We start from the raw sequence: 27,883 nt of genomic DNA on the forward strand, positions 1-27,883 counted from the left end.
CCCGCTCCCCGGCTGCGGGCTCCGCGCGGCGGCTGGCTCCGTGCGCGGCGCGGCTGGCGCTGCGCTCCGCCCCGGCTGCATTGCTGTGCTCCCGGTGCCCAGGGGAGCCACGCACCGCGTGCGCCCCGCAGCCGCCCGCCCGGAGGCAGCGCAGTCCGCTGGCATGGGCCCCGGGGGCGCCCCGGGCTGGGGCTCTGGGCTGAGGCGCTGAAAGCCGCCCTCCCGCCTGCGGGGCCCCGCGCCGGGCCGGCCAGCTCGCCTGCCCGCCCGCGGCCATGGCCGTCCGGCCCGGCCTGTGGCCAGCGCTCCTGGGCATAGTCCTCACCGCCTGGCTCCACGGCTCGGGTGAGTCACGCGCGCGCTCTGGGGAGGCTTGCGGGGGACTGTGCGCGCGAACGCTCGCTGCTCTAGGGGGGTCCCTGACCCCCGCTGCCGGACCCGGCTGGAAGCTCCCGGAGGCCAAACTTTGCGAGGCGGGACGCGGGGGCCGCCTGTCGCTGCTGCGCAGCTTCCCCGCGCGCTTCCCCGGAAGCCTGGGTTCTGCCAAGTGCTGGAGCAGCTGTCAGCGCGCGGGGCTGGCGAGTGTAAATGCTCCACGCCTCCGGGCGGGGGAAGTTTGCTGGTTGCCCGGCCCCAGAGCAGAGTCGGGGGTTTGAATCAACGCCCGGGGGAGCCTGACTTTGAGGGTCACAGATCAGAGGATTTTGACCACATCCCAGTGCCCAGGAAAATGAGGAAGGGGCTTAAGATACCTGCCTCTTCCCGGTAGCATCTGACCCAAACAACTACTCACAATTCCGACTTGGCACCTGGCCTCTGCCCACGTCCAGAACACAGTGTCCTCCTCTGTCCCCGCCACACGCTCGCACCCGCACACACTCAGGCGTGGAGGCGCATACACCAGCCAGCCCCCAGCCCTTGCAGCCCGCACAGTCAAAGGCCCGTGGCCCTTGGCCAGGGCTGTGGCTCCCAGCCTCCTTGGTGCGTGGGGGGCCAGAGTTGTGTACTGTGGGGCCGCTGCCGCTTTCCCTTCTCCCTTTCATTGCACCGCCCTTCCTCCTCCCTTCATGTCCCGTTGGCCACCCTAACCTGCTTGGTAACTAAGCTCTCAGCCCACCTCCCTTGGGGTGGGGGGAGTTCCCCTGCATCCTTTGTCTGCTCTCCCTGAGCTTCCACCTAGGCTGAGTTGTTAGGGCCTCCTGATCTCCGCCCCCCCCCCCATCCATGCACTTAGCAGAGCTGAGCTTATGTGTGTATGGGGAGGGGGTCATTTGTGTGATCAAGGGGGCATGAGGCTCACCCTAGCAATTCTTGATTCTTGCTGCCCTGAGAACCTGGGGGACGCCTCCCAGCCTTGCTGGCCCATTGTTAATCCTAGGGGTCAGAAGGCAGTGTGGGGGTTCCTGAGATGCGAAGCCAGACTGATTGGAGATCAATGAGTGAGAGCTGAGACCAGCCTGATGACTGAGGCTGATGGCTGTTTCTTTAAATGGTCTCTGCGTAGCACATTCTGCACCCATTCTGCCTGGCTGCCCTCCCCAGTCTGCCCCCTCAGTCCTCCCTCTGCTGTACCCCATCCGTCTTCCAACACCCCATCACCCCCCCCAATCCTCACTTTAACAAACCCTCCTGCCCCATGACCTCCCCTTTTAATCCTGATCGAGCTGGGAGGCTGCACTGCTGCTGGGTGTGTGTTCATATTGCACACATATCCGTGTTCGGGTTGTGTGTGCAACCCTCAGGGGGTGCAGGGTGGGTGAGCTGATCATGGTGAACTGGGGGTGTTCATGCTCTTCACACGGGAGGTGTTGCCAGATACCAAGTAGGTGCCCAGGAAATGTTTACTGAGTCGGCTGTGTGTGAGAAGGCTGTGTGGCCATATCTGCATGTTGCCCACGTGAGCACGTGTGAGGGCTGTGGGTTGGCATGCGTGCCCTGGTGACAACGGGGGCTGGCTGTGTGTGCAGCCTTGGTGTGTGTGTGGCCAGATGTGCTTGTGTGACGGTTGTGAGCAGTTGCAGAGGTGAGCCTGTGTGGATAGGATAAGGGGGTGATGGGTGCTGGTGAGTCAGGGTGCCATCTGGGGGGTGCCACATGGATTCCTCGGAAGGTCACGGAGTAGGGGACCTGCGTCCCGGGGTGCTGGAGCACCTGTTGGGGCCTGGTCCACGGTTTGCCCGGGGAGCCAGCAGGTGGGCACCAGTGCCGCAGGGCCCCCCTGGAGCCGAAGGCGGCCTCCGGGCACGCACTCCCAGGCCTGTGGGAGGAGCCTCTGAAGGGCATGCAGGGGCCCTTCTCCTTGTCTGGGGCCCCCTACTGCTGTCCCCCACAGGCTCTGGGCACACGTGCCCAGGCAGGCTGGCCCTGAGATGACCCCAGCTCCTCCCGCACCTCCTCCCACACCACCCATCATCCCCTCGGCAACTGCAGCCAGGGAAGAACGTGTGTGTGAGGGGCTGAGGGAGGGACGGCCAGTCGGGCGGCAGGGGGCGCCGGGGACCCGGCAGGACTGCAGCCTCCTGCTCCCCGGGCCAAGGGCCCACCCTCTGTCACCGCCTCACACAAAAGCCTGTCCTTTCAGCACACTCACCCCCCCACACACACTGTCCCACGGCTTTGTCCCTTTCGTACCCAGCCACACAGCTGGCCCCTGCCTCCCCGCCCCTGTGGGCCGCTCACACCTGTTGGTTGCCCCGTCCCACAGATCTCTGCCCTCCTAGGGAGAGGGGCCCATGAGGCACTGGCTCTCCCTGAAGGTGGTGCTGAGGGGCACTAAGCTGTGGTATTGGCCATCCTGACCCCAGCAGTCTGTCCTGGTGGTCTCTTCCTCAGGCCCCACCCCCATCTTCAGGCCTGGTCCTGGTCGCCTCTGTCCATCCCTCGCCCCTGGACTAGAGCAGTCGGTTAGGGGAAGGGTGTCTTAATTCTTTAGGGCTAAGAGATACCCCGCTCTCCCTTTGCCTCGGGGATGGGTTGAGCTGGACTTCAGGGCCCCCTGGGTGTCCCCAGGAGAGGGCTGGTCCTCTGACGGGCCTGCCCGTTTCCCCTTGCCCATGCTGGGAGGGGCTTCCCTCAGGAAGCTGGGGATTGGCATTGATGCAGGTTCCAAACCCCCAGCCAGGAGCCACGGCGGGTTCCTCAGAGCAGTCAGCTCTGCCCTCAGTGCGGGGCCAGGAGCCCTCCTGTCGTCCACAACGTTGTCCTGCCTGGGGCTACCTGGGCCCCAGACCTGCAGACGAAAGCCACGTAGTCTCAAAGGCAGGAGCTGCCTGCAGCCTGGGGCGGGGGGACCCCTGCTCCACACAGAGGCCGCCTGGGAGCACGTGTCCACATACATGCACGCCTGAGCCTGCTCTATCCAGGCCAACCCTCTCCTGCGGCCCCCTCCTCGCCTTTCCGCTCCCCCTAGTCCTCCAGCCCGGGGCCGGAAACCTTGCAGTCTCTCTTGGCTCTCCCGTCTCCTTCACGCTTCATGTCTAATCTGTCATCAGATCCTCCAGCTCAGTTCTACTTGTGACATTGCTCGTCTCCCTCTCTTCCTCTGTCACCACCCCTGCCCCCCCAGCCCCTTTCTACCTCATCTTCCCCACCTGGACCAGTGCAGTGGCCACCCCCACTCATCCCCTTTCTTTGCCTCCTCTACTTTGATTAATGTCCCTGGTATCCAGGCTGGAACCCCACTAGAAAGCCTTCTGTGGCTCCCCAGTACCTGAAGGTGAAGTCCAGCCCTGAGCCTGGGGGCCCTGAGGGAGACACCTGCATCACCACACGTGACTGGGCTGATCCACTGGGACTTGGGTTTAACTGCTGATGGGCTTGGCATCCACACCCCCAGACAAGCTCTGGCTTCTGCCCTATAGCTCCCTTGCCTTGCAGGACCCGGTGTCCCCGGCCCCGCCAGCCACACTCACCACCCTATAGCCGACATCTTCGGCTCTGTCCAGACCTAGGCCAATCACCCCCCTCCCCGCCCCCGCTGCTGCCAGTCCCAGCTGTTCTGCTTATCTCAGCCCCCAGCTTCAATCCAGCTCCCTCCAAGAGGCCTCCCCAACTCCTCCCAGGGCCATGGCACATTGCTGAGCTTTGAGTGGCTTACGGGACAGATTTCTCAGCCCTGGAGAGGTAGATGGGGCCTGGGGCAACTGCCAGGCCCGAGCTGCCTCTTCGTTCAGGCCGGTGCTTCCTACGAGCATTGCCATTGTCTGCAGCACCATGACCCTGCTCTTGGCCCCTAACATGCTCCGAGTCATGGTCAGTCAAGTGCGTATTTTTTCTCTTTTTATCCTCCACTTGTGTTTGGGTTCTCTGGCTAGGTAGGGAGGGCTGCTATGGCTAGGGAGGGGGAGAGAAGTTTACTCTGCCCCCCTTGGCAGCCCTCCCCATCCCTGTTCCTGAACAAAGACTGCTTCACTCTGGGGAGGCTGGAAATGGCTCCTGTCCAAGGTAGGAAGGAGCAAGTTAAAGCCTCACGGTGGGGTGGCTGTGCCTTAGACCCTCACACAGATGGCAGACCAGCTCATGTGATCATGTGTTTTTGTGGGTCCTTCCTACAGGTTTTATGCGCAGGGCTACTGAGTAGGAATCTCCCTGCTCATCCGCACCCCTCCCAGGCATAGATGTTCCCAGATCAGTGTCTTGTCATGCAAATAATGTCATTCTGGGCCCCAGCCTGTGGACTCAAGCCCCTGGAAGGTGGGGCTGAGGGGCATAGAGCCATGGCATTGCCCATCCTGTCCCTGACAATCTGTCCTGGTGGCCTCTTCCTCAGGCCCCACCCCTATCCTCAGGAATGGAATTGACACCAAGACTTGGGCTGCTCGGTGCAGAACCTATTGGGACTCCTGGCTCCTGAGACTAAGCACCAGGAAAGTCCGGCCCCTGAGCCCCAACCATCCTCACCGTCCAAAAGGGAGCTCAGCTTCCTGTGATCAATTCTCCTGGTCCGCCCCTTCACTCCTCTTGTCTGCTCCCATGGGAATGGCATTGACAGGTCCTCCTGCCTTCTGGGGAGCCTCAGCCCCTTCTTCCTGTCAGGCAGTATAAAAAGGGCAGGGGCTTTGAAGACAGACAGGCCTGGGTTTCAGTCTAACCCACCTGACCTTGGGCAAGTAACTTTTACTCCCCAGCCTTTCCCACATTTTTAGAATAGGGCCGTTTCTGCTTCCTGAGGTTAGTAAGGAGATGATGGGCAACACATAGTGCCCAGGATGGAACCCAACATGGAGCAGACAGCTATAGCTGTTTATTTTCTTCTTCCATTTTCCCTGGCATTGAAGGGGCATGAGTTAGGACAGACCTAGAGTCTTGAGGTGATCAGGGCCCAAGCCCAGAGAGAAGAGAGAAAAACATTTGTTGCTGCTCCAGCCCCAGGCAGGAATCCCAGGAAGGAGTCATGCTTTTAGTTGGAAGAAGTAAACACCCCCCTTCCAATCTGTACACACACCACCCCCTTGCAGGGACTTGGGCCTGACTCAGACACTGATTCCTCCAATGTGCAAAGAACTTTGTTTGGGGTTCTGTGAAGATGATGATTTGGGTTTAGCTTGTCCTGGAACCATGTGCTGATGATCAGTTCTGACACAGAACATGACAGCAAAAGGGGTGGGGGCCCTGGATGGGACTAAATTCTAGTCCCAGCTCTGCCATTTGATTGCTTTGTGATCTTGGACAAGTCACTTAACATCTCTGGGCTGTTTGCCTCTTTGTATACTAAGCATTGGGCTTGATGACTCTATGGGAGCAGAGGTTGGTGCACAGAGAGGCTGCCTTGGGAGGAAACAGGGCCCTGCTTTAGCCAGTGAACACCCCTAATGGCAAAAACAGGCCTTCTTAGGGCCCCGAGAAGGTCAGAGTGCCAGTGCCTGAGGCCCACCCTCTTCCTGGACACTGATGTCAGAAGCCACAAGCAGCCTTTGGCCCTTGGGAGCCAGAATCCCAGGCACGTTGATGAGTGGTGGAATGGTTGAGTCGGCCAGTTCCGGAGTCTGGGTTTGGACGAGGACTTGGACTAGGATGAGGCAAGGGTGCCCAGGGTGCGGAAATTAAGTTGTGCAAGCGCAGGGTCAGCCTCCTTAAATTTTGTGCCCTTGGCACTCCCTGTGCCCCACCCTAGTCCTAACTGGCGATCTAGCTTTTCCCTGCACTTCGGTTTTCTTGTCTATAAAATGGAGTGCTAAAAGGACCTAGCTCACAGGGTTATTGTGTGCATTAGATAGACCGATGCATGTCATTAGTGTGTCATAGTGTCATAGTCCTGGCCCTCAATAAAGTTAGTTAACAATTGACGATGATGGATACGGCAGAGGGCACTGTTTTGTCCTCACTTTGGGAGTGTCCTTGGTGCCATCTTTGTGGGAGAGGGTGCAGGTCCAGGTGGGAGGGCAGTGGCCTGAGGGGAGGCCTGCATTTTGACTGGTGGTTTTTCTCTCTTTTGCCCAAGCTCCTTCCCTTCTCCAGGTGTAGTTGTAGACAGGCCCATCCCAGGCCTGTTTGAGAGGGGGAAGAGGGAGAGACTCAGAAATCTGGAGAGGCCCAAGTGGCAGCTGCTCATCCTCAGGGTAGGTCACAAAGGGCCAGGTTTTGGGTCCCACTTAGATGGGGGAGGGGCCCCTGAAGATACCAAGGGCCAGTGCCCTGACGAGTGAGTCCCCCAGAGCTAGGACCCTCCCCACACCTGGATGTCAGAGCTCTGTCCATCTGGAAGGCTCAGGGTCACCTTGAGCTCCAGGCAAATACGTGGCTGAGATTTGGGGAGGGGAGTCAGTCTAGACTGACTGAGCCGGAGCTACAACTGCAGGGCCCTTGGGTAGGGAGCTCTGGACCCTGCATCCCACCTCTGCCCTGTACCTCCCCAGCCAGGAGGGACCCCCACCTCCCCCCCCCCACTGCCCCACCCAGCACGTCCAGCAGAGAGCCTGCAGGGAGTACACCCGGAGTGAGAGCCTACCCCCTCCTAATTGGGGCAGAGATCAGATGGAGTTGAGGGGCTGCTGGGTGCCCCCCCATCCCCAGCACCCCGCCCGCCTGCATCTTTCCAGCCCTCTCACTCCTCCCCGAAAAAAGGGTGCCAGGCACGAGCAGGTAAGAGTGCTTCCTTAGAGTCCCCGCGTGACGGGAGCCTGCCCTGCTTCCAAAAAACCATCCCCACTCCGTGGCCGGCTTGTTCGGGTAGCTTGCCGGGCGGGGTCCCGGGCTAGACGCGGGCTGCGAGGCACGTTAGCAGCCGACGGGCGGCAGGGGACCTAGCCAATGCGAGCCCGAGCCCAGGGGATTAGCAATTAGCCCGCTTGCCCACCGGGGCTCTGGGGACGGGCGCCCTCGGGGTGAGTCCTGCCCCGCGGCTCCGCCCCCGCTCGGCGCGGCTGCCGAGCGCGCAGGGAACTGGGCTGCCGCGCAGCGAAGGGGCAGAGGCAGGGGCCGGGGAGGGGGCGGGATCCCTCCGCCCGCCAGCCCGCCCGCGGCCGCCCGCTGGATTAGCGGCTCTTTGTTCGGGGCCTGTTAACAAGTTCCTGGCTGAGCGCTCGGCTGCCGCCCGGGGAGAAGGCGTCCAGCCTCCGGGCACCGCGGCTCGGCGGCCTCCGGTGCGCCTCGGTTCTCGCGCCCAGCTGCGCCCCCGCCCCCACCGCCCTCCCCGGGCCCCGGAGACGTGGCGGGCCGGCGGGCCCCGCTGGCGGGCGGTGTGTGGGACAGCGCTGACCTCGCTGCGGAGAGGAGGAGAACGCCGCGCTCCGTGAGCACCTCCTGTAGGCCTGGGGCTTTGAATGCGCCGCCGCCGCCGTCGGTCCCATTTTACAGATGAGGAAGGGCGCGGCTTCCTGCAGTCCAGGCCGAACTAGGCTGGGCTGGAGTTCCAGTCCAGGTCTTTGACTCCAAAACTCATCCTACTTCTGCTACGAGAGAAGCCTGGGGCGGGGAGAGGAGGAGCCTTCGGTGGCTGTAAACTGTTACGTTTTTTATTCTTAATTAACTTCGTGATGGTAGTAATCATGGCCCATGCTGGGCTCTGCCTGCATCATCTGATCAGAACCTCAGGACAACCCACAAGATAGGTGAAGTTAGTCCCATTTATTAGATGAAGACACTGAGGCTCAGAGAAGTGGCAGGACTGGAACCTTGTTACTGCTTAGCCTGACCCCCTTCCCTACCCCCTCCCACACCGTGGGAGCAGAACACTGTCCCATGTGGTCATTTACTGTCAGGGCCTTGTCTGGTGCCCCATGGACATGAAAGACTATGGGAGAAAGTCAGGGGACCTTAATTCTCTGTGTGGTCTTGGGCTAATCCCTCATCACTCAAAGCTTACTGCCCCCTCTATATCCTGCCTCCTGACCCCATCTTGGGTGCTTCCTAAATCTAGGCCAGACTGTCCAGGCCACAGGATTTTGAATATAAAACCCCTGGGTGTTGGCTTTGCAACCTGCCCCAAACCGCACATCTTCAGGTGGCTGGGACTGTTCAAAGCCACTTTCTTAGAATGAGGAGGAATCCTTCCCAGTAAGCTCCCCCAAATGGCTCTTGGCTCTTTCTTCTGGGGCCACGCTGAATGGCTTTCCCCTTTTCAGTTATTTAAGACAGGGCCCCTACCTAGCCCCATCTGCTCTTTCCAGACCGGGCACCTCCAGTCCTTTCAGCTGTTCCTCATGTAGCTTGGTTCCAAGCCCCTTCTCTGTCCCCTACATCCTTGTTACCTGCCTCTGGATGTCAGTCCTAGCTCATCCCACTGTGATACAATGCCCTGGCATGAATTAGCAAAGGATACTAAGTGTATCCATTGCAAATATTGGGAAACCCAACCCAAAGTGACTTAAGGGATTTATTGGTGCGTGTAACTGAAAGACGGGGGGTAGGCTAGCTTCAGGCATGGCTGGATCCAGGAGGACCAGTGTGACCAGGATTCATGCCTCATCTCCTCTTCGGGGGTTGGCACCACTCTCCGACGGCCCCTCTCTCCTCACAGTCCCAAGGTGGCTGCCACAACTTACCAGGGTACATTCTTGCAGGCCCAGTCCAGGGGAAGGAGGGAGCATCTCTTCCCCCAGCCATCCAACAAATGTCCTGGTCCTTCCTCACTGGGCCAACTCAGGTGCTGTGCCATGGGAGCCAGTCCCCACAGCCAAACTGCCTATGCCACTGTCCTGTTTGCCACCACTCACAGCTTGTCCACCCAGAAGAGATTGGCACATTGTTCTCAGGTTTAACCAGTGTGCCATCAACATAGGTTGCCCAAGTATTTAATAAGAATGCTGAAGAGCACCAAGGATACAGCCTGAGGCTCAGAGGTAAAGACCCAAGTTTGGATTGACCTTAGCTATTTAATCAGCGGTGTTAGAAAACAGTGCCGGCCATTCAACAGGTTTTGCATTCCCTTAAATGTGCTGTCATCTGGTTCATGTATCTTCATTTGCAGATCCTGAGATATTTTATCAGGTGCTGGGCCAAAATCCAGACACACTGTTTCCAGTCTGGCCCTGACCTACCAGAACAGTAACTCTATAATAAGGAACGCTGGTCTGAAGGGAAGGGTCTGCGAGAGTCCCGGTATTTCTCTGTGTGGCCCTACCTTCCTTGCTTACCTGTAACCGACAGAGAAGCTCCACTGGAATCTTGCCTGGGGTTTGCATCGGGTCATCAGGCTGTGGCCCCTTCAGTGGACATTTGTTGGGTTTTGTATTTGTCCAGCTTCCACCCCTGGTCCCACTAGGACTCCATGACCTCTCCCCTTTTAGATACAGCCTTAGTGGGGATTTCCCCTAATCTCAGCAGCAGCAGGGCCCAATGAGACAGGTAAGTCATTTCCCAGGTCCTGGTTCCTTTCTCACTTCAGCACCTGCTTTTAAGCCTCTTGTCCCTCCTCTCAACGACCCATTTTCTTGCCAGTATTTTCCCTTCTTTGCTTAAATTTGTGAGAATGGATTTTGTTGCTGGCACTTGAAGAGCCCTGATGCATTCACCGAATCCAGCTTGCCTCCTCTTCTGAAAACTAAACTGCAGCTCATGCATCTCCTGCCCCATGACCGCTCCCACTCCCACGTTCTCAGAGGTCAATATGAGGTCCGCCTGCCAGCACCTGGGGTGGGATCTGTCTGGCCCCAAAGACCTGAACTCATTCATTCCAAACAACCACTTGGCCTCTCTGATCGTGCCTTCTTGATCTTCAGTGCTTTCTTACTAGAGTGTGTCCTGCCCCTCCAGTTCAGTGTCCTCAGCTGCAAAATGGTGGGGCGGGAAGGCCAGCTTCCCAGAGCCCCCCAGACAGCAGGCCTGCCCTTTCCTGCTCTTCCACCTCCATGTCCCCTCCTGCACCATGTGGCTTTGGCATTTCCCCGCAAGCCACAGCTGGACCTGAGCTCAGCCTTCCCTGCATGCTTCTCCACTCCATGTCTCTTGTCAGTGGTTTTGTACTTGGTTTTGGGCCATCTTTCCAAGTTGCTCATGTCGGGTCAAAGTCTGAGCCTATTCGAAGTCTGAGCCTACCGGATGTCTCAGAGCTTCCCTGACACTATCCTAGAGACCTTCTTTCTCCACATCCTTTGGGATCACACAGCCAGAGGTCCATTTTTGAGACCCACCCATTCCTCTCAAGACCCCTTTCCCTTTAGATCCCTGGCTCTACTGGGGGGCCTGTCTTTGTGTGAATTGCCTGAAGCCCACCACCCACAGGCCAGGATGCCCTTCTGAGGGTGGTCAGCATTCCCTCCCTAGCAATGATGTGCTGCTAACACTTGGCACTCTGGGAGAGCTGGAGGACTGATTTGCCAATTTCCATGGTGTAAATACTCCCACTGTGGCCTATTTTAAGCTACCAATGTGATGTCAACTGGCTTGCAAAATTCTAGAAATTTTAATGAAGGGCCCTCTCTCTCTCTCTCTTTTTTTTTTAGATTTATTTATTTATTTTAAAGAGAGAGCACACGTGAGCAGGGGGAGGGGCAGAGGGAGAGGGAGAGAATCGACTCCCCACTTGAGTGGGGAGCCTGACTTGGGGCTGGATCCCATGACCCTGAGACCATGAGCTGAGCCAAAATCAAGAGTTGGATGCTTAACCAACCGAGTCACCCAGGCACCCCAGTGATGGGCTCTCTTTAGCAGAGGCAAGCTGGCTCTAGCACACTGCTGTTCCCTGGTCACCCCGGTCCTCTGAAGAAGTGGTCACAGGAAGGGAGTGACAGTCTCCTTAGGCATCGGCCTGTAGGATCCATTGATCTCCCTAGGCTTGTGGGGGAGCTGCTCCTTCTGAACACCAGGCTCTTTGGTGGGCTGAGGGCGGGGAATCCCTGAGGCATGCGAGCCACTAAGAGCCAGGACTCTGCAGGTGATGGTGTAGCTTAGAATCTTAAACTGGGTGACCTTAGGCAGGTGACTTCAGCTCTCTGTGCCTTGGTTTCCTCATCCAGAAAATATGGATACTGAAAGGTTCCTACCTCATAGGGTTACAAGGAGTAAATGAGGTATTCCACGGGGCGGGAAAGCCGGCTTCACAGAGCCCCCCAGCAGCAGGCCTGCCCTTTCCTGCTCTTCCTCCTCCAAGCCCCCTCCTGCACCATGTGGCTTTGGCATTTCCCCGCAAGCCGCAGCTGGACCTGAGCTCAGATCGGGTGGGTCTCAATGGAATGCTAGTACGTTCAGGGGGTAGCTTAGCTCCATGCCAGGCCCACGGTGAATGCTCCATACATGGGAGGTGCTGCTCATGCTCTGGGGACACTTTGGGCCTCCCTCTGGGACCACACCCCTGAAGTGTGGGAGAGTGGAACCCCAGGTCTTTGGTTGACAGAAATGGCAGAGAGCCTCCAGGGCAAAACCCTGCAGGTCTGGAATCTTGGGAAGGTGCTTATTCTGGGGGACGAGCTTTTGTGGGAGGGTTTGAGAAGGAAGGTTGACATGGTGAAGGATGACTCACCCCCCAGTGACTTGGCCAGGTATGACTCCTCACAGCCTGGAGGCCTAAGGATGAGCACAGCAGAGGGGTGGCAGGGGACACAGTGACATTTGAGAGCCTAGGTGGGCCAGGCAGAGGTAACCTGCCTGCAGACTGGATGGACTCTGGCTTTGGGGCTTTTTCTGGCCGCCCCCATCCTCTGCCCCTGAGTTCTGGGGGCCCAGGGACCAGAAGAAAGGGACTCCACTTGGGGCCTTGGCAGGTGGTGGATGGGGCCAGACAATGAAGGGCTGGTGGAGGGCACAGGCATTCCCTGGTGACAGTGTGTGTACGGGGGAGCAAGGAGGCACAGCCCAGCTGGAGCAGACGGGCTGCTCCTTCTGAACCCCCTGTGGGGGACCAACCAGTAATAGGGCTGGCTACGTCGTCGAGCTGGGGAGTGACAGGAGGTGAGTGGTGTTTAAGGAAGATTAATCTGGCAGCGCATGGAGGATAGATGGGAGCTGGGAGAGGCTGGAGGCAAGGAGACCAGCCGGGAGGCTGTGGCAGTCATCCAGGCAGGAAATGATGAGGCCCCCCTTCCCAGGGAGCAAGCAGCAGGGATGATGTAAAAGAGATGGATGTGGGAGACATTTGAAAGGAGGAGCTCTTGATGTTACATGTGGGGGGCAAGGGACCGGGAAGAGGCAAACATGATTCAGAGCTCTTGAGCCAGGGGAAGTGATGTCAGAAAGAGAAAATGGATCGGGAGCTGTGTAACAGACAGGAGGGAAGCCGAGAGAGCGAGAAGGCTGCGCAGTGCCATGGGCTCCAACCAGGGAACTGCACCATGCTGGGCCCTCTCCAGAGCACGGCCATCCATCTGGGCACTTCGGCCATAAGCAACAGAACTTGCCTCTGGCCAATGGGTAATCAACAGACAGACTTAAGGTCATGTCCTAAGAGAAAAGTCCTCAAAGGCCTGGGTGGGATGGGGTTGTGCTATCTAATTTAAGGCACTGAAGGCAGGAGGGGAAGGTGGATTTGCTTCGTTCTGTGTAGCCCCACAGGGTAGGGTTGGGACCAGCAGGTGGGAGACACAGGAGGCTGAGAAAGACCTTCCTAACAGGCGGCGATACGGGTGGTCTTAGCAGGCAATGAGCTCCCCGTCTGGTGGGGGTGGGCGTTGGGGGGAGGCTGTTGAAACAGGCCCTGTTGGGGCCTCTGAAGGAGACCGTGGGTGGGAGGCAGGTGGCCTTGGTGAGGCTCCGTGGTAAAGGGGAAAGCCTGGGGCTCCAGAAATAAAGGCTTGGACTCTACTCTCAGCCCCACCCTTACTTACTGTCCTTGGGAAGTTTCGGGCCCTTTGGGAACTGGGCTTTCTGGTGAGTTGACCCCATCGCATGAGATGTTGTGGTTCTCTGGTGCCTGTGGTTTTGAGTATTCAACATATGTTCTCTTGGGCACAGCACCTCTACCCTTCCTTAGGTGACCTCCGCCCCGACACCGTGTGGTCCTGTTGGGACTGTCGGTCACGGGCAAATCCTGGTGCACATCCTGGGCTCTGTGATTGGTTCCGAGTGGCCACATGACCAGTCGGGATGCTCCTCTTGGTTTTTCCCATGTGGAGGTGGGGAAGTTGCCTTCTCTGCCTCTGGGGTTGGCAGCTGTGAAGATGCAGGGGGGGATGTTGGGCCAGTGGCAGCTACTTCCCCCTTGTGTGGAGAGAGCCTGTCTGGTGAGGGGAGTGAGGCCAGTACATAGGGAAATCAGAGACAAACAGCAGGGAAGATTGTCCTGGTGGCCCCAAGGCCCTAGAGACTCGGGTCCCTGCACTCTTCTGTCAATCCCGTGTGCCAAGAACTTCCTGTGTAGGCTGATGACAGTGGGTTGGGTTTTGGTACCTGCACCTGAAAGAGGCCTGGCACGGGATTCTCAGGAGGAAAACACGATGCAGTTGGCAAGGCACACACCCAAAGGTGGCAGTGTGCAGAGCATTCAACCCCCAGGTGGCAGATACAACTGTCTAAAAAATAGAGAATTCACATGCACAAAATACAGAGAATTCACACACAAAAAATCCAGATCTCAGGCTTCCCTTGCAGAGTCAGATCTGGGCACTAAGAGCCCATTTTCCTGCGTGGGCAGGAGCCAGGACCAGGCTTTCACCTTGGCAGGTGTGCGCCCCACTGTCCATGCACACAAGGCTGCATTCTGCACCTCCCACACAGTGCTCGCCATGGGGCAGGCCCGCTCCTGCCCCTTCCCTCCCTTCCCGCTTGAAGAGCCTGCGTTTGGGGCCTTGGATTTCACCTGTTCAGTTTGAGGCAGCAGCAGAAGGTCAGGCGGAAACATCTAAACAACCGTTGGAAAGCCAGGACTGGCACTTGGAGATGCGGTGAAGGGGGCAAGTGGAGATGAAAGGCCCATTCATAAGGAGCTGGTCATGGGCACCGTGAGCTCAGATCCCATTCTAAGGAGCGACTGGGGATGGCTACCACTGACATGGAAAAGGAAAATTTGGGAGAAGTTTCCGAGGAAGCCAGAGGCAGACCAAAGGGAGCAGAGGGAGCCAGGAGAGTTTCAAGTTTGGAGCAGGGCTGGGAGGCAGCCGCAAGGCAGGCTGCGGGCGGGGAAGGAGCTAGCAGATGAGGCCTGGAGGACCCGCGCCGGGAGGAGGCCGGCAGGAGCCGCTTGGGACCTGTGCTTGGAAGCGCAGAACCAGCATTAGAGAGTAGGGATGAGAGGGTGCCAGGACACAGAGGACATGCAGAAACTGTCGAGCTGGGGTGCAAGGATATCAGAGCCAGAAAAGGCTCGGGTTCTGGTGGATTCTTCAGAGGAGGAACCTGAGCAAAGGGAGCAGGGGCAGGACAAGCTTGATTGCTGAGTGCAAAGCACTTGCACGGAAGCTCTCTGCAGGTGGGCTCAGAGGTGAAATGACCACCCAGAGTCACACCCGCAGAGCCAGGCTGCAGCCCCAGCCCCTCTGCGTGCCATCTGTGGAAGGGGGTGGGGCAGAAGGCCCAGGGCCCCAGGGAGCTTGTGAAGGAAGTGGAGAGGATGGGCTGGGGGGCAGGGCAAGGTGAAGGTCATTAGGAACTTTGATAGAGCACTTCCTGGGTGCCAGGCTGCATATGAAGACACAGTGAGCAAGGCAGGAACTGTGCCGACCTCGAGGAACTCACGTTCCAGTGGGAGGAGATGACCATAAACCAGGAGATTCAGATAATGAGGAATGTTCCTCAGGAGTTGGAAGGCAGGCAGAGGCATGACTGCGTGACCATGCGTGAGCTCATGCAGGTATGTTGGCTGCTGGTTAGACTGGATGGTCAGACCTGTCTGAGGAGGTGACGTGTGAGCTGAGTCCTGAATGACAGGCAGGGCTGGCAGTGTGGGTGCAGCAGCCTGGAGGGGGAATGAACTTGGCTACTAAGGGGTCCGTTGTGGTCTGGGCACAGGGACGTGTGGAGTTAGGAGAAGAGAAAGCAGAATGACTTATCTCTGTGTTCGTTGATGCTCTAGGCACCCCCTTGTCTACCAGAAAGGCACACAATTGCTGAAGCAGATCTGATGAGGCCAACAGGGGTGAGGAAGATGGCTAGGAGGCGGGGGTGTGGCCCGGGAGAGCCCACGTCTGGAGTGGCTAGACCATGCTCTAGCCTGGGTGTCAGGGGGCTGGGGTCCCAGGAGAGCGGGAGTCCCAGGCCAGATGTGCACCTCTGCCTCATTGTGAAATGGAGCCAATGATCCAGAGTGACCCAGGCTTGGGCTGTCCTGGAGCTGATCCTGAGGCAGGGGCGGGGAGAGGGCAGGGAGTCGGGGAGGGTGTGAGGAGAAGGCAAGACAGGCCTGTAGTCTCAGAGCCTGCTGCTCCCACCACCTCCCCGGACCAAATACTAGCCTGTAAAAGTCCAGTGAAATTGAGATTCATTCCCTCCTCAAGTGCTTTGATACATATATACATATATGCATACATGTATTTTTTAATTGGAGTGAAACTCCCATCACAAAGAATTAACCATTTTAAAGTACACGATTTAGTGGCAATTAGTACATTCACAATGTTGTACAACCGTCACCTCTTTTTAGTTCCAAAAGATTTTCTTCACCCCAAGGGGTTTACCCCATTAGCAGCCGCTTCCCATCCCCCCTTCCCCCCAGCCCCTGGCCATCACCAGCCCACTGTCTGTCCCTGTGTAGTGGCCTATTCTGGGTATTTTTCATGTAAATGGAATCGGACAACATGAGGCCTTTTGTGTCTGGCTTCTTTCACTGAGTGCAGTGTTTTCCAGGTGGATCCATGCTGTGGCATGTATCAGTACATCATTCCTTTTTATAGCCGAATAATACTCCATTGTACGGATAGACCACATTTTGTTTATCCATTATCATCCATTTGGGTTGTTTCCACCTTTTGGCTACCGTGAATAATGCTGCTTTGAACACTCACTGTGAGTATTTGTTTAAACACCTGTTTTCAGTTCTCTTCGGTATATACCTAGGAGTGGAGTTGCTGGGTCATATGGTAATTCTAGCCTTCATTTTTTTTGAGGAAACACCAAATTGTTTTCCTCAGCAACTGCACCATTTGATGTTCCCAAGAGCAATGCATGAGGGTCCCAGTGTCTCCACATCCTAATGCTAATTTCTGATTCATTAAATTCTTACAAAAATTGTTTTTCTCCTCTCTTGGTGCTCCCGCTTTGCTCATGCCTGAGTCCGCGTGGAGCATGCCACAAGGCCAGCCAGCCCTGCCAGGTGTGGTCCAGAGTTGGCATCGACGGGCAGGCCGGGTGGCTGGGGACACGCGGTCCTGCAGCAGGCAGTGGGTCAGGCGGGCTGTTGGGGGGGGGGCGCTGAGACTCCTGTGTCCCTCTGCCCCGCCCTCTCCTTCTGTGCACGCCCCCGGCCAGGAGCTGCCCTCGCCACCCTCTGCTCCGTTTCGTTTCGTGTGTGCGTCTCGTCACCAGGATAAATGTAGCTACAAACAATGCGGCGGGCTGGGTGCTAATTTGTCAGACGCAGTGCGCGGCTGTGATTCCGAATACATTAACATTTTCACATGAAATCATTTCAATTTTTAGTGATTAAGAAGTATTTGTTTTAAAGCATCAGGATGATTTACTGCAGGCCTGGGGGGCGGTGGGAGCAGGGGTGGGGGAGCCCCCAGGTGTGATGTCATTCACGGGCATCAGCATAAGCCGAGCTCACACCAGTCATCACCCGACGCCTCCCTGTGCCCATCACAGGCTTCCCGGGTGTGGGTCTGGAGGTGGCAAGGAGTGAGGGTGTTGCAGGACCAGGGGGTAGAGACGGTGGGATCTGAGGGTCCTTTGAAGGCACTGGGACCCAGAAGCCTCAGCCCCCACTATCTTCTCGCCTGTTCTTCATGTCATTCAAGCCTCCCTAAAAGTCACCTGCTCACAGAGGCTCCCCTTGGGCCCCCAACCTCATGTGGCAGCTTTGCAACATCAGAGGTGATCTTTTTTATTGACTTATTTACTTGTTTATTTTCTACCCCCCACCCCACCTGAACATTAGAACACAAGCTTCTCGAGAGATTTTGGCCTGCTCCCTGCCATATCCCCTATGCCTAGAACAAGCCTGGCACTAAGTAGATGCTCAATACTGGATGGATGGATGGGTGGATGGATGGACGGATGAATAGGTGGATGAATACGGAAGGGCACAGAAGACCCCTCACCATACCTCGCATCCTGTGATCCTTGAATCAAGCTCTCTGTGACTTGAGGAAACCCAGCCCTTCCCCGGCAAGTCACCTCTGGTGTGCCAGACTCCGGGCACCTGGGAAGTACAAGTTCATTAGCACTGGGGCTGTACTCATAGGCCTCCAACCTGCCCCCCAACTCTTCCTCATCACCTCCACTCTTTAGAACCTCTGTGCCTCCCTCTCTGGACAGATGGGAGCTGCTGTCAGGGGTTCCCAAGGGCTTTGGACAGATGTGTTCCTCCAGGTCCCAGCTGCTGCCAGCCCTCTCGTCCCCTCGCAGGGATTCTCAAGCAGGATGGCCTCCGCAGAGCAGCTCCTGGGGCAGCCCAGGTCTGAGTGTGACGGCGTGTGCCTGCAGCGTGCACAGGTATGGCAGGAATCTGCTTCTGGACCAGTGTGTGTGTGATAGGAGGTGCTCAGAGCTTTGCCGAGTGAGAATCAGGCTCCTGCTGGCCTCTCCCCACAATGGCCACACAGGAGACCCTTCCTCACCTTTCCACACCCCCTAAACTTGTGTGGCTCCGCACCCTACCCCCATGCCCCCAGATCAGACCCCTCCCTCCACCTTACCCCAGTGAAAGGAAAATAACTGGAAGCTTTTATCGTTCAGCAGAAGCAACATCAGAAAACAATTATTGTTTTAATTACCTGCTGTCGCCGTACAAGACAGGGAGGTTGTAAAGTGCGATAAAATCTTTCACGTTAATGGACTGCCAGCCTGGGCCAGGGCACGATTTATGGGACTGCAGCTGGCAACTCCAGTCAGCTGGTATAGAGCCTTCAGGCCCGCCCTCTCCCTGAACATACATAGGAGCGTCCTGGAGGCTCCATTCCCTGCAGGGTGAACCTTGGATTGACCCCTCTTTCTGCTCCATGGGGACATGCCAGTGTTGGGCTGGAGCTGGAATGGAGGCCTGCCTCCCCACAACCCTGCTGTGCTGTGACCACCCCCATCCTCCAGCCACACAGGGCCATTGCCCTGGGCACCATCTTGGACTCCAGCTCTGCGCAGAGCTGGTCCTCCCCATAAGCCCTGTCTCCCCCTCCACCTCTTGGCAGAGGTCCTCAGCTGTCCTCCTGCCCTCCACCAACCCAACCTTACTGCTGTGCCGGCAGTAAGCCCAGAATGGCACACCCCTGCTTGGGGAACCCCTGTCCCTTTAAGCACTTTCACACAGTTGCTCACTGAAGCCTCACAACAGAGCTTTGAGGAGGTGCTCTCATTATGCTCCCCATTTTACAGATATGGAAACTGAGGCATGAAGTCAAGTGTTTGGCTGTCAGTCTGACTTCAGAGAGAGGGCTGGTCTGAAGATTAAATGGGGTAACAGTTGTGAAGTGCTTGGAACAGTGCCAGGAATAGAGTTCATTTTTAGCTCTAATAATAATTCTTGTTATTGCTGTTCAACGTGGAGCAAATCACTTAGCTGCTTTAGTTACACCTCACTTTCCTTATCTATAAAATGGGGACATTGTTCACCTATCCTATAGGATGAGGGCATCAAATGAGCCCGTGCCATACTGAGCGGCTTAGGGCGAGGTGTGTGGTGAGAACTGAGGACCTGTTAGCTGCCGGGCTTGCTGTTGCCTTGGTAATGGTGGCAGGCGTTGAGGCTGTGAAGATGAGTTGAGTCCACATTAGGCAAGGCCCTTAATGCCACACCAAGGAATTTTAAGCCATTCCAGAGACAGTGGGGACCTGCTGAGGATTTGAAATCAGGACACATGTGATCAGATCTGGGTTTTAGAAGGATCATGGTGGCCCAGTGGCAGATCAGTGGGTGAGAGAGCAAAGCTCAGGACCAGAATGATCCAGATGAGGGCTGACAAGGCCTGCACCCTGGCCATGGGAGGGATAGTCCAAAGCCATGAAGACCCGGTGCCAAGCATGGGCCTGGCATATGTGGTGGCCTCTCTCGCCTACAGTATGCAGGTGATTGGCTAAGTCCCAGGGCACAGCAGGAATGTCTGGGGCTGCAGCCAAGTCCAAGTAGGGAAGAGAATCTTTAGGCCATGGCCAGGGACTGGGGTGGGGCTTTCCCTGAGCAACCTCAGGAGCCTGGCCATGTCTCCTGGACAGGCTTGGGGGCAAGCTGGGAGTCTGCGTGGATGGCTTCGCTCATTAATTCATTCACTCACCCACTCATTCATACATTCCTTAACCCAAGTCCTCAACAAATGTTTGTTGAGTACCATTTCTGTACCAGGCTCTGAGCTGGACCCTGGGGATGCTGGGAAGTATGGTGGTGCCCTCCTGAAGCTGATGTTCTAGTGGAGGAGATGGGCAACGAGCCAGTGAGCAAATGAAGAAATGAAATAATTGCATGCTGTCGAGAGTGCAGAGGAGAACAAAGAAGGAGCTGAGATGGGGTTCCCCCTCCTTTCTCCTCCTCTCAGTCCCTGGCCTGTCTGCTTGTGAGGAGTGGCTCATGGCTCCCCAGCCCTGCCAAGATGCATGGTTGGAATTAGCAGCCCAGCCTGCCCGATCCGTCTCCCTGTCCTCTCTGGATTACTTCCACCATTTTGGCTATCACTTCAGAACTCTAATATATTCCCCAGGGCCTGGGAGGGGCCATTCATTTAGAGATCCTTCTACAGAGCCTTCTCCTCTAAGGACCCAGAGGGAAAGCAAAATGCCAGGAGAGGAAGAAAAAGAGAGCAAGAGGAATCTGATTTCAGAACTCCCAAGCAGCAGGACAGATGCAGTAGGGATCAGGGCCCAGCTTGCTCAGAGACATATCTATCTGGTGGTGTAAAAGTACCTTCCCTCTTCCCCTTCACCTTCCGCCTGTACCCCTGCAGGAGTCTGAGCCCCGATATCCCACCCCCCCAAGGGGAAGCTGTCCCCAGGTGCTGGGAGATGGTGTCCCTGATTATAATTCAGTTTGCGGGCGTTCCCCCCTCCTCCCTCCCAGTTCTCTGAGGGGCCTTCTGTGTCCTGAGAGGGCTCCTGTGGAGACAGCCTGGGTGCGCTCTGTCCCCTGTAGCTGGGCCAGAGTGGCTGGCAAGCTGGACCCACCCTGTGCCAGGTGGCTAGAGAAAACAGACCAGTGTGACAGCCCCAAGGCAACATGAAATGCAGGAAGGAGATAAGCATGCTCTGGGCCATTGTTGGTGCTCATAGGACTCTCTAGGCTCACAGTCATCACCCCTTCGGGATTTCAGGTAGCAGCTACTTCTCATGAAAGCATTCAGAAATTCTAGGTCCCTGCCTGGCACTGTGGGCAACCTCTGCACTCTGCAAGCAGTGTGGCCAGGCCAGGTGGTCTCAGGGTGTCTTGGTGGGGTAACAGAGGTTCTCACACATCTCATGAGGCTGGAAATGGGGTCTCTGGCCAGGGGCTGGCTTTGTACACCTGGTATTGGTGCGACCGAGGAAATATGTGCCTGTGGGTGAAGGTGACTTCACTGCATGCTTGGAAAGCAGGGATGCCTGCCCCTGGGGGCTCAGGGTCACCTGCCAGGCCTGCCTCTCTTCTAAGAGTGAACAGAGGCTGCCTGCCCAGTCCACTGTATGGCACCTGGGCAGCTAGCTGGGCCCCCTGCCCAGGGCTGAGAGAGGTCCTCATCCAGGCTTCTCTAACCACCATAGTCCAAATTTCAGGAAATTCCCTGATCCCCTCCCAACAATTCCAGATGCTCCAGAGCCTCTGATCCATTTCTCTCATGCACTGGCATTTTTCTGCCTGGCTCCATCCCCTTCCCTCCTGTCAAACATGTGAAAAATCACTGGGCTCCTCGAAGGCCAATGCCAAGTCCCTCCTCAGCATGCAGGTATATGAGTGAGTATGGAGGGAAGTGTGTGTGAGTAAACACTTGTGTGCCTGAGCGTCAGTGTACAGACACCAGCATCAGTAGAAGTGGATGCTTTGATAAAGGGTGTGTGTGTGTGAGAGAGAGAGAGGGTGTGTGTGTGTGTGTGTGTGTGTGTGTGTGTGTGTGCGTCCTCTGACTGTGTATCCTAAGTGTTCTGGGGTGTGAGTCCCATGTGTAAGTGTATCTTAAAAATGGATTAATCTGGAATTTGAAGCAACTGTTTTATCATTGATAAGGAGCTGACAAAGAAAGGAAACAAAAGGTCTGAATTAATAAACAGTGTTCTGGATAGAGAAGTGTAAGATGTGAGCTCAGCCAAGAATTGGAGCTAATCTTTTTTTTTTTTTTAACATTTAAATAAAAGATCTGGAAGAGAATGTGTACAGTGAAATCACCAAGTTTGCAGTTAAATCTAAACTCTCCTGGGTGGTAGTAAAATGCCAAGCTGGTGAGGGATAAGCTTTAGGAAAATCTTATCTTGAAAGGCAGTGGGCTGGGCAGAGAATGGCCAGCAAGTTTTAGTTGGGGGAAAATAATGTGGATAGTGTCTGGGGAAAGGTATTTGAAATTTCTTTCCTAAAGAGGGACCCAGAAAGGCAATAGAAGGCTGGACATAGTTGGGAAGGGAGTTTGAAACAAGCCATAAATGTTCCCTTTTCCTGACACATGAGGAAGGGTCACCTGCATCCAACATTCTGGTGTACTTGTGGTCATGCCTCCCTAGGAGAGCCACCCACCCAAGATTGGCGGAACCTGGGTTTTATTACAGACTTACATGATCTGAATAATTCATTTCCCTCCCTTTGCCCTCAGTTGGTATATCTGTGAAATGGAAGTCATGATCCCCGGGGCCTGCTTCACAGGAGTGTGAGAGAGACTGAGATCTTCACACAGATGACAATGTATAGGTAACTATAAAGTTCAGGACAACCATGAGTGGCTGTTATCAAGAGAGTTGTGATGAGAAGGGAACTGTCATATAAAATCAGACTAGCCCACCTGGGACAACTTCTGGGTACAGAGAGAAGCTAAGCAGGAATATAGTAGAAATCTACAACATCAGAAAGGGTGTAGAGAAGGAACATGGGCTCATTCACTAAATCCCAGCCTGACAGAATGAACCCCTCCCCACTCCTGGACCCCACCAAGGCTCAAGAGAGGTAAGTCTGAAACCAATAACAGGAAATCCTGCTGCACTCAGCAGGGAATAAACTTTGAAAATCATTTCCCCTAGAGGTGACACAGGCTGGAAGTATAAATTGCTTCCAGAAAGGTTTAGATAAGTTCATGGAGGGCAGAATCAGAGTGGTTCTTAGGCAAAAGAATGTTGGGAGGCCTCCACCCTGTGAGGATGATGTCAGAGAGGAAGTCCTGTCAGAGCCAAATGCCTGGGCCGGACCTAACCACCTGGTCACCCTGTCTCTGTATATCTGTGTGTGAGCCTGTATTTGGGACTACCTTGTCCCTATCTGATGAAAATGGCTCCTCACTCCGCTGTCCTGAAACTTGACTTCCTCCCCAGTCCCTCACCCCCATTGCTGTTCCCAGTCTCTGCTCTCCAGTTTCCACCTTCACGGTGTGGACCTGTGCTCTATCTTGCCCCTTCCATCTCACCTGTCATCATAGAGCAGCCACACACCCTCCCTCTGTGTACCGTCTTCTAGTACGGGCACCCTGCTTGGCAGTGCCCATGAGCCAGTGAGGACTGGAAGCTCCTGCCAGGCCCTCCAGTTAATGCTCTCGGCAGGCAGCCTCTCTCTCCGGCTGCCTGCCCAGGACCCATCTCTGCCTGGCTGTCTCTTCCAGGGTCCCCAGCAGAGGCTGACGGAATGAAGACTGACGCTCAAGCCCTTCAGGAACCCACAACCCTGGAGAGGTTGGACACCTGAGGGTGGACTGATACCTATGCTGGGGACAAGGTTACCATCAGGAAGCAGGCCTGCTTGGGTCTGGGCCAGGTTATCTGTCTCATGCAGAAGGTCTTGGGGGACTGGGATTAGCAAGGGGAAGCAAGGTTATGGAGTCTCCTTTCCCACCATGGTTCTTAGGTCCTCTGAGCCCTTTACAAGTCACCACGGATGGGCTGTGTAGCTGGCCGTGGGCTCTGTTTTAGCACCACGGAGAGCGGTCCCTGAGGTGGCACGGACTTTCAGCACCACGGACAGCTTCACGTGGTGCCGCTGCTCCCGAGCCTACCTCTGCTAGCTCCCCGGGGAAGCCCCTGCCACACTCCAGAGAATTCATTTCTCCGTTCACCGAGATTTACTGAGCAGCTACCTACTATGTGCCAGCCCCTGTTTGAGATGCTGGGAGCACATCACTGAACAAAACAAATACTTGCCCTGTGGAGCCTCCATTCCTCCAGGTGTGGATGCCTGCCCGATAGGCTTCCACTGATGTTCCCAGAGCTTGCTCCAGGCAAGGTGGCCCTGCATGCCCATGGAAGGTGAACAGATTATGCCTTCTTACAAACCTGATTCTGCTGCTTAACTTGTGGGAGGGAGCTGGAGAGATAGAGAGTAGGGATTGGTGAGGCCCAATTCAGATGGTATTTTAGGATTCTAGAAAGCCAGTGGCATCCAGTCATGCCTCTGCTGAAAAACCTCCATAGTTCCCAGTGCCTCTGGAAATAAATAGCAGTTCCCCAACCTGTCATTCAAGCCCCTGGTAAAATGTTGCTGCTCCATCTTGCCAGTCCTGTCTTCGTGCCTCTCTTCTCATGTTTCCTACACTCCAGCCAAACTGGATTCTCAGTCAAACATCTTTTGGTTGCAGTATGACAGAAAACTCAACTCAAACAGACTTAAACAGTAAATGGATGTTATTGCCTCTTGTAACTGAAAAGCCCAAAGGTATGGCTGACTGTGGGCAAGGCTTGATCCACTGGCTCAAACAATGCCACTCGGCAACTACTCCTCTCCGTTTCTCTGCTCTGCCTTCTGTGGCATTGGCTACATCCTTGGTATCCTCAGGGCAGCCCCCAACAACTCCCTACTCTCCTTGTCTTGGTAACAAAATGACTGCAGCCCAACCCCTACATTCTGGCCCCCACATCATTCATTGCCTGGCTCCCCTGCCTCTCCCAAACCAATCACCAAGTCCAGGACAGGAAATACAATTGGTTTAAGCCAATCAGGGCCCACTCCTGGAGCTGGTGGGAGAGTCATTTCTACCCAACACACACAGCCGAAGGGAGAACAGCAGGAGATCCCCAGAGAAGTGGTTTGGGACAATGGGAGAGATGGAAGCTGGGGAGGAGTCAGCAGGTGTCCAATCACTGAGCACATTGTTTTCTTTTCTGCTTCCCTGATGTTGTCCCTGCTGCTGCCCTGTCGTCTCACCTGCTGATACCCTGTACCACCTTCAAGGCCTTTCTCAAATGCTACTGCCTTCCTCCACCACTCCTGTAACTCCCGTCAGGAAGTCATGTCTACCTCCTCTGATCCCTCACTGCACTTAGCTCACTTCTCTCTTCGGTCTTCTCCCCATTCCCTGATCCGCAGACAGTGAGCAGAGTGGACATGCATCCCAGGGCACGTGTGCTGGATGGAACTGGGTGATGGATGGCTGCTGTCACGTTGGCTCAGTGGGGTGGGATAACAGCATTGCTGATCCACGGACAGGCCAGGAGGACCGGCTGGCTGGGCAGGCCCAGGGCCGTCCCTCATGGCCATGTCCCCAGGGCCTGGGCTATCCCTTGCCATCACCCCCCATGAAGGCTTGCACTTGCTCAGTCTATGGGTACAGTCTTTGCCTCTGAGGCTGTCCGGGCAGTGCCAGTCTGGATGTGACAGGAAAGCACACGTGCATGGAGAAGGTGGCCTGGCCTGAAAGTGGAGGCACTTGGGGGAGGGTCCAACACTAGGTGTGATAGTGAAACCACAGGAGGACAAAGAGCCCAGGACCCACCCTGGGCTCTTTGTCCTCCTGTGGTTTCACTATCTCAAAGAGTTAACCTCCTTCAGGCCTGTCTGGCATTGGTGGGGGGAGTTGGTGGGGAGAGGGAGGACTTGTGAGGAACCTGCTATCCTAAGAGAGGTGGGGCACTGGAGCAGATTGGGGGGGGGGGGAGCACAGCCACTGTGGCGGGGGCGGGGGGCAGACATGAGGTAGTGCAGTGACAGGAGTTGGGCTGTGAATCTGGGAAGGGACCAGAGCCATTATTCCTTCCCACCACCAAGCCTTCCAGCTTACCTCAATGAGGTAGCACTCACAGTTTCAAGCCCTTGTTTTAACAACCAGTTGGGCCCAGCCAGGGGCTGACCACATCTCTTCATTTCTTTCTGTTTAATAGGGACCCTCACCCTGTCCGGGAGCCACTGATCTGGAGCAGACCTCAGGGTGGCCAAGGGCTCAAGTGAGGGACAAGTAGGGATTCCCTGTGAAAGAGCTGGTGGGCAGGACAAGAGGCAGGCTTCTCTCCAACCTGGCCCTGGACCTCCCTGATGACCATCTTCTAAATCACTAAACAAGGGGATATATTACGTCCAGGCCAACTTCAGAGAAATCTCATTCTGCAGTGGGGCAAATGGGACCAGATGACAGGAAGACCTGCCCAGGTGACCCCACATTGACAGCTTTGCAAAAAGAAAGGCAGGTGGTGGTGGGTTTGGTGAGAGCTTTCTGCTTCCCCCCATCTCACCGTCCTCATTGTTGTACCCGGTCCTTAAGTGGCCAAGGTGGGGAAGGCTGCCACCCTCTGATTCCCTCCTTCTGGATATTTGGGCACGGGTTTCCTCACTGGAAACCTCCACCCACAAGATAGAAGGTGTCTCAGTCCATTTGGGCTGCTATAACAAAAAATACCACAGACTGGGTGGCTCATAAACAGAAATCTCTCTCTCAGTTCTGGAGGCTGGGAAGTCCAAGATGAAGGCGCTGACAGACTCAGTGTTTGCTGAGGGCCTGCTTCCCGGGTCATAGATGGCTGTCTTCTCCTTGTGTCCTCACATGGTGGAAGGGGTAGCAGGCTCTCTAGGGTCTCTTTTATGAGGGCACTAATCCCATTCATGAGGGCTCCACGCTAATGACCTAGTCACCTTCCCAAGGCCCACCTCCTAATACCATTGAGGATTAGGATTTCAACTTATGAATGGGGGGGTACCCCACAAACAGTCTATAGCAGAGGGGGGCAAATGACTAGGCATCGAATACATGCCGTGTGACTTGGTTGTGCATCGATAGCCAAGGCAGGCAATGGGAGTGTTCTTTCCTCTCCCACTGAACTTGTAAGGTCCTGAGGTCCGACAGCACAGTAGTGATCACAAAGCTAAAGTTGTAGGAGGCGCCAAATGTCTGCTCCGATTTATTTTCTTCAAGCCACAGAGCCGCTCAGTAATACAATTGTGGGTGCCATTTACAGCCTGGGATGTGCCAGAGGCTAAGGGACTTGTAGGGGGCACACTGCTAGCCAGAGGTGAAGCTGGGACTGAAACCCAGGCCTTCAGCTCTCAGGTCAGAGTTCTGGCCCCCGTCCCAAGCCTCACCCAGGGCTCAACCCAGAAATGCTGTGAGAGGCAACATAGCCAGGGCCTTAGGATATGCACCCGGGAGCCAGACTGCTGGCTCTGTCACTTCTAGCAGTGTGACCTTGGGCAAGTTACTTCACCTCTCTGAGCCTTAGTTTATCACCTGTAAAATGGCAATAATGATAGTACCTAACTCATGAAGTTGTTGAGAGAATTAAGTGACATGTTAGATATGAATAATATGGTACGTAAAGAATTTCTAATCAAGCACAAGCTTACCATATGTCCTTGCAGTCCCACTCCCAAGAGAAATGAAGACCTGTCCCCCAAAGCCTATATGTGAACATTCACAGCAGCTATGTAATCACCGAAATCTAGAAATAGCACTGGCGAATGGGTAAACAGGCTGTGGTACATTTATATAATGGAATACTGCTTAGCAATAAAAAGGAACCAACTACGGATTCAAGCAGCAACACCGAGGAACCTCAAAAGCATTGTGCTAAGTGAAAGAAGCCAGGCACAAAAGGCTGCATACTGTATAATTACATTTCTGTGACATTCTAGAAAAGGTAAAACTATAGTGACAGAAAGCAGACCAGTGGTTGCTGGGGTCAGGAGAAGGGATTGATAGTAAAGGGACTATAGGGAACGTTTTTAGGGGGAACAAAACTGTTTTCTATCTTGATTGTGGTGGTGGATACACTTGTCAAACCGAATCAGACTGTAGATTTAAAGGAGGTGAGTTTTATTTTATACATTAAAAAAGCCCTGATTTTTAAAAAAGATTTTATTTATTTATTTATTTATTTGTTTATTTATTTATTTATTTGAAAGAAAGAGAGAGAGCAGGAGTAGGGGCAGAGGGAGAGGCAGAGAATCTCAAGCAGACTCAGCACTGAGCGAGGGGTGGGGGAGCCGATATCAAGACCCTGAGATCATGAACTGAGCCAAAACCAAGAGTCAGAGGCTTAACCCATTGAGCCAACCAGGTGCCCCAGACAACCCTGA

At 55.4% G+C, this 27,883-nt stretch overlaps 1 protein-coding gene across 1 annotated transcript in view; it reads left to right on the top strand.

Moving 5' to 3' along the window:
• The first annotated feature begins 275 nt into the window (after positions 1–275).
• The window catches only part of UNC5A (unc-5 netrin receptor A), a 59,546-nt gene continuing 31,938 nt past the window's right edge, over positions 276–27,883 (top strand). Inside the window, exon 1 of the mRNA XM_035015040.1 lies at positions 276–345. Within this exon, the coding sequence (XP_034870931.1) occupies positions 276–345 (70 nt within the window). The remainder of the gene's footprint in view (positions 346–27,883) is intronic.

Source organism: Mirounga leonina, unplaced genomic scaffold (assembly GCF_011800145.1).
Source record: "Mirounga leonina isolate KUSES-001 unplaced genomic scaffold, KU_Mleo_1.0 Mir_104, whole genome shotgun sequence".
Lineage (NCBI taxonomy): Eukaryota > Metazoa > Chordata > Mammalia > Carnivora > Phocidae > Mirounga > Mirounga leonina.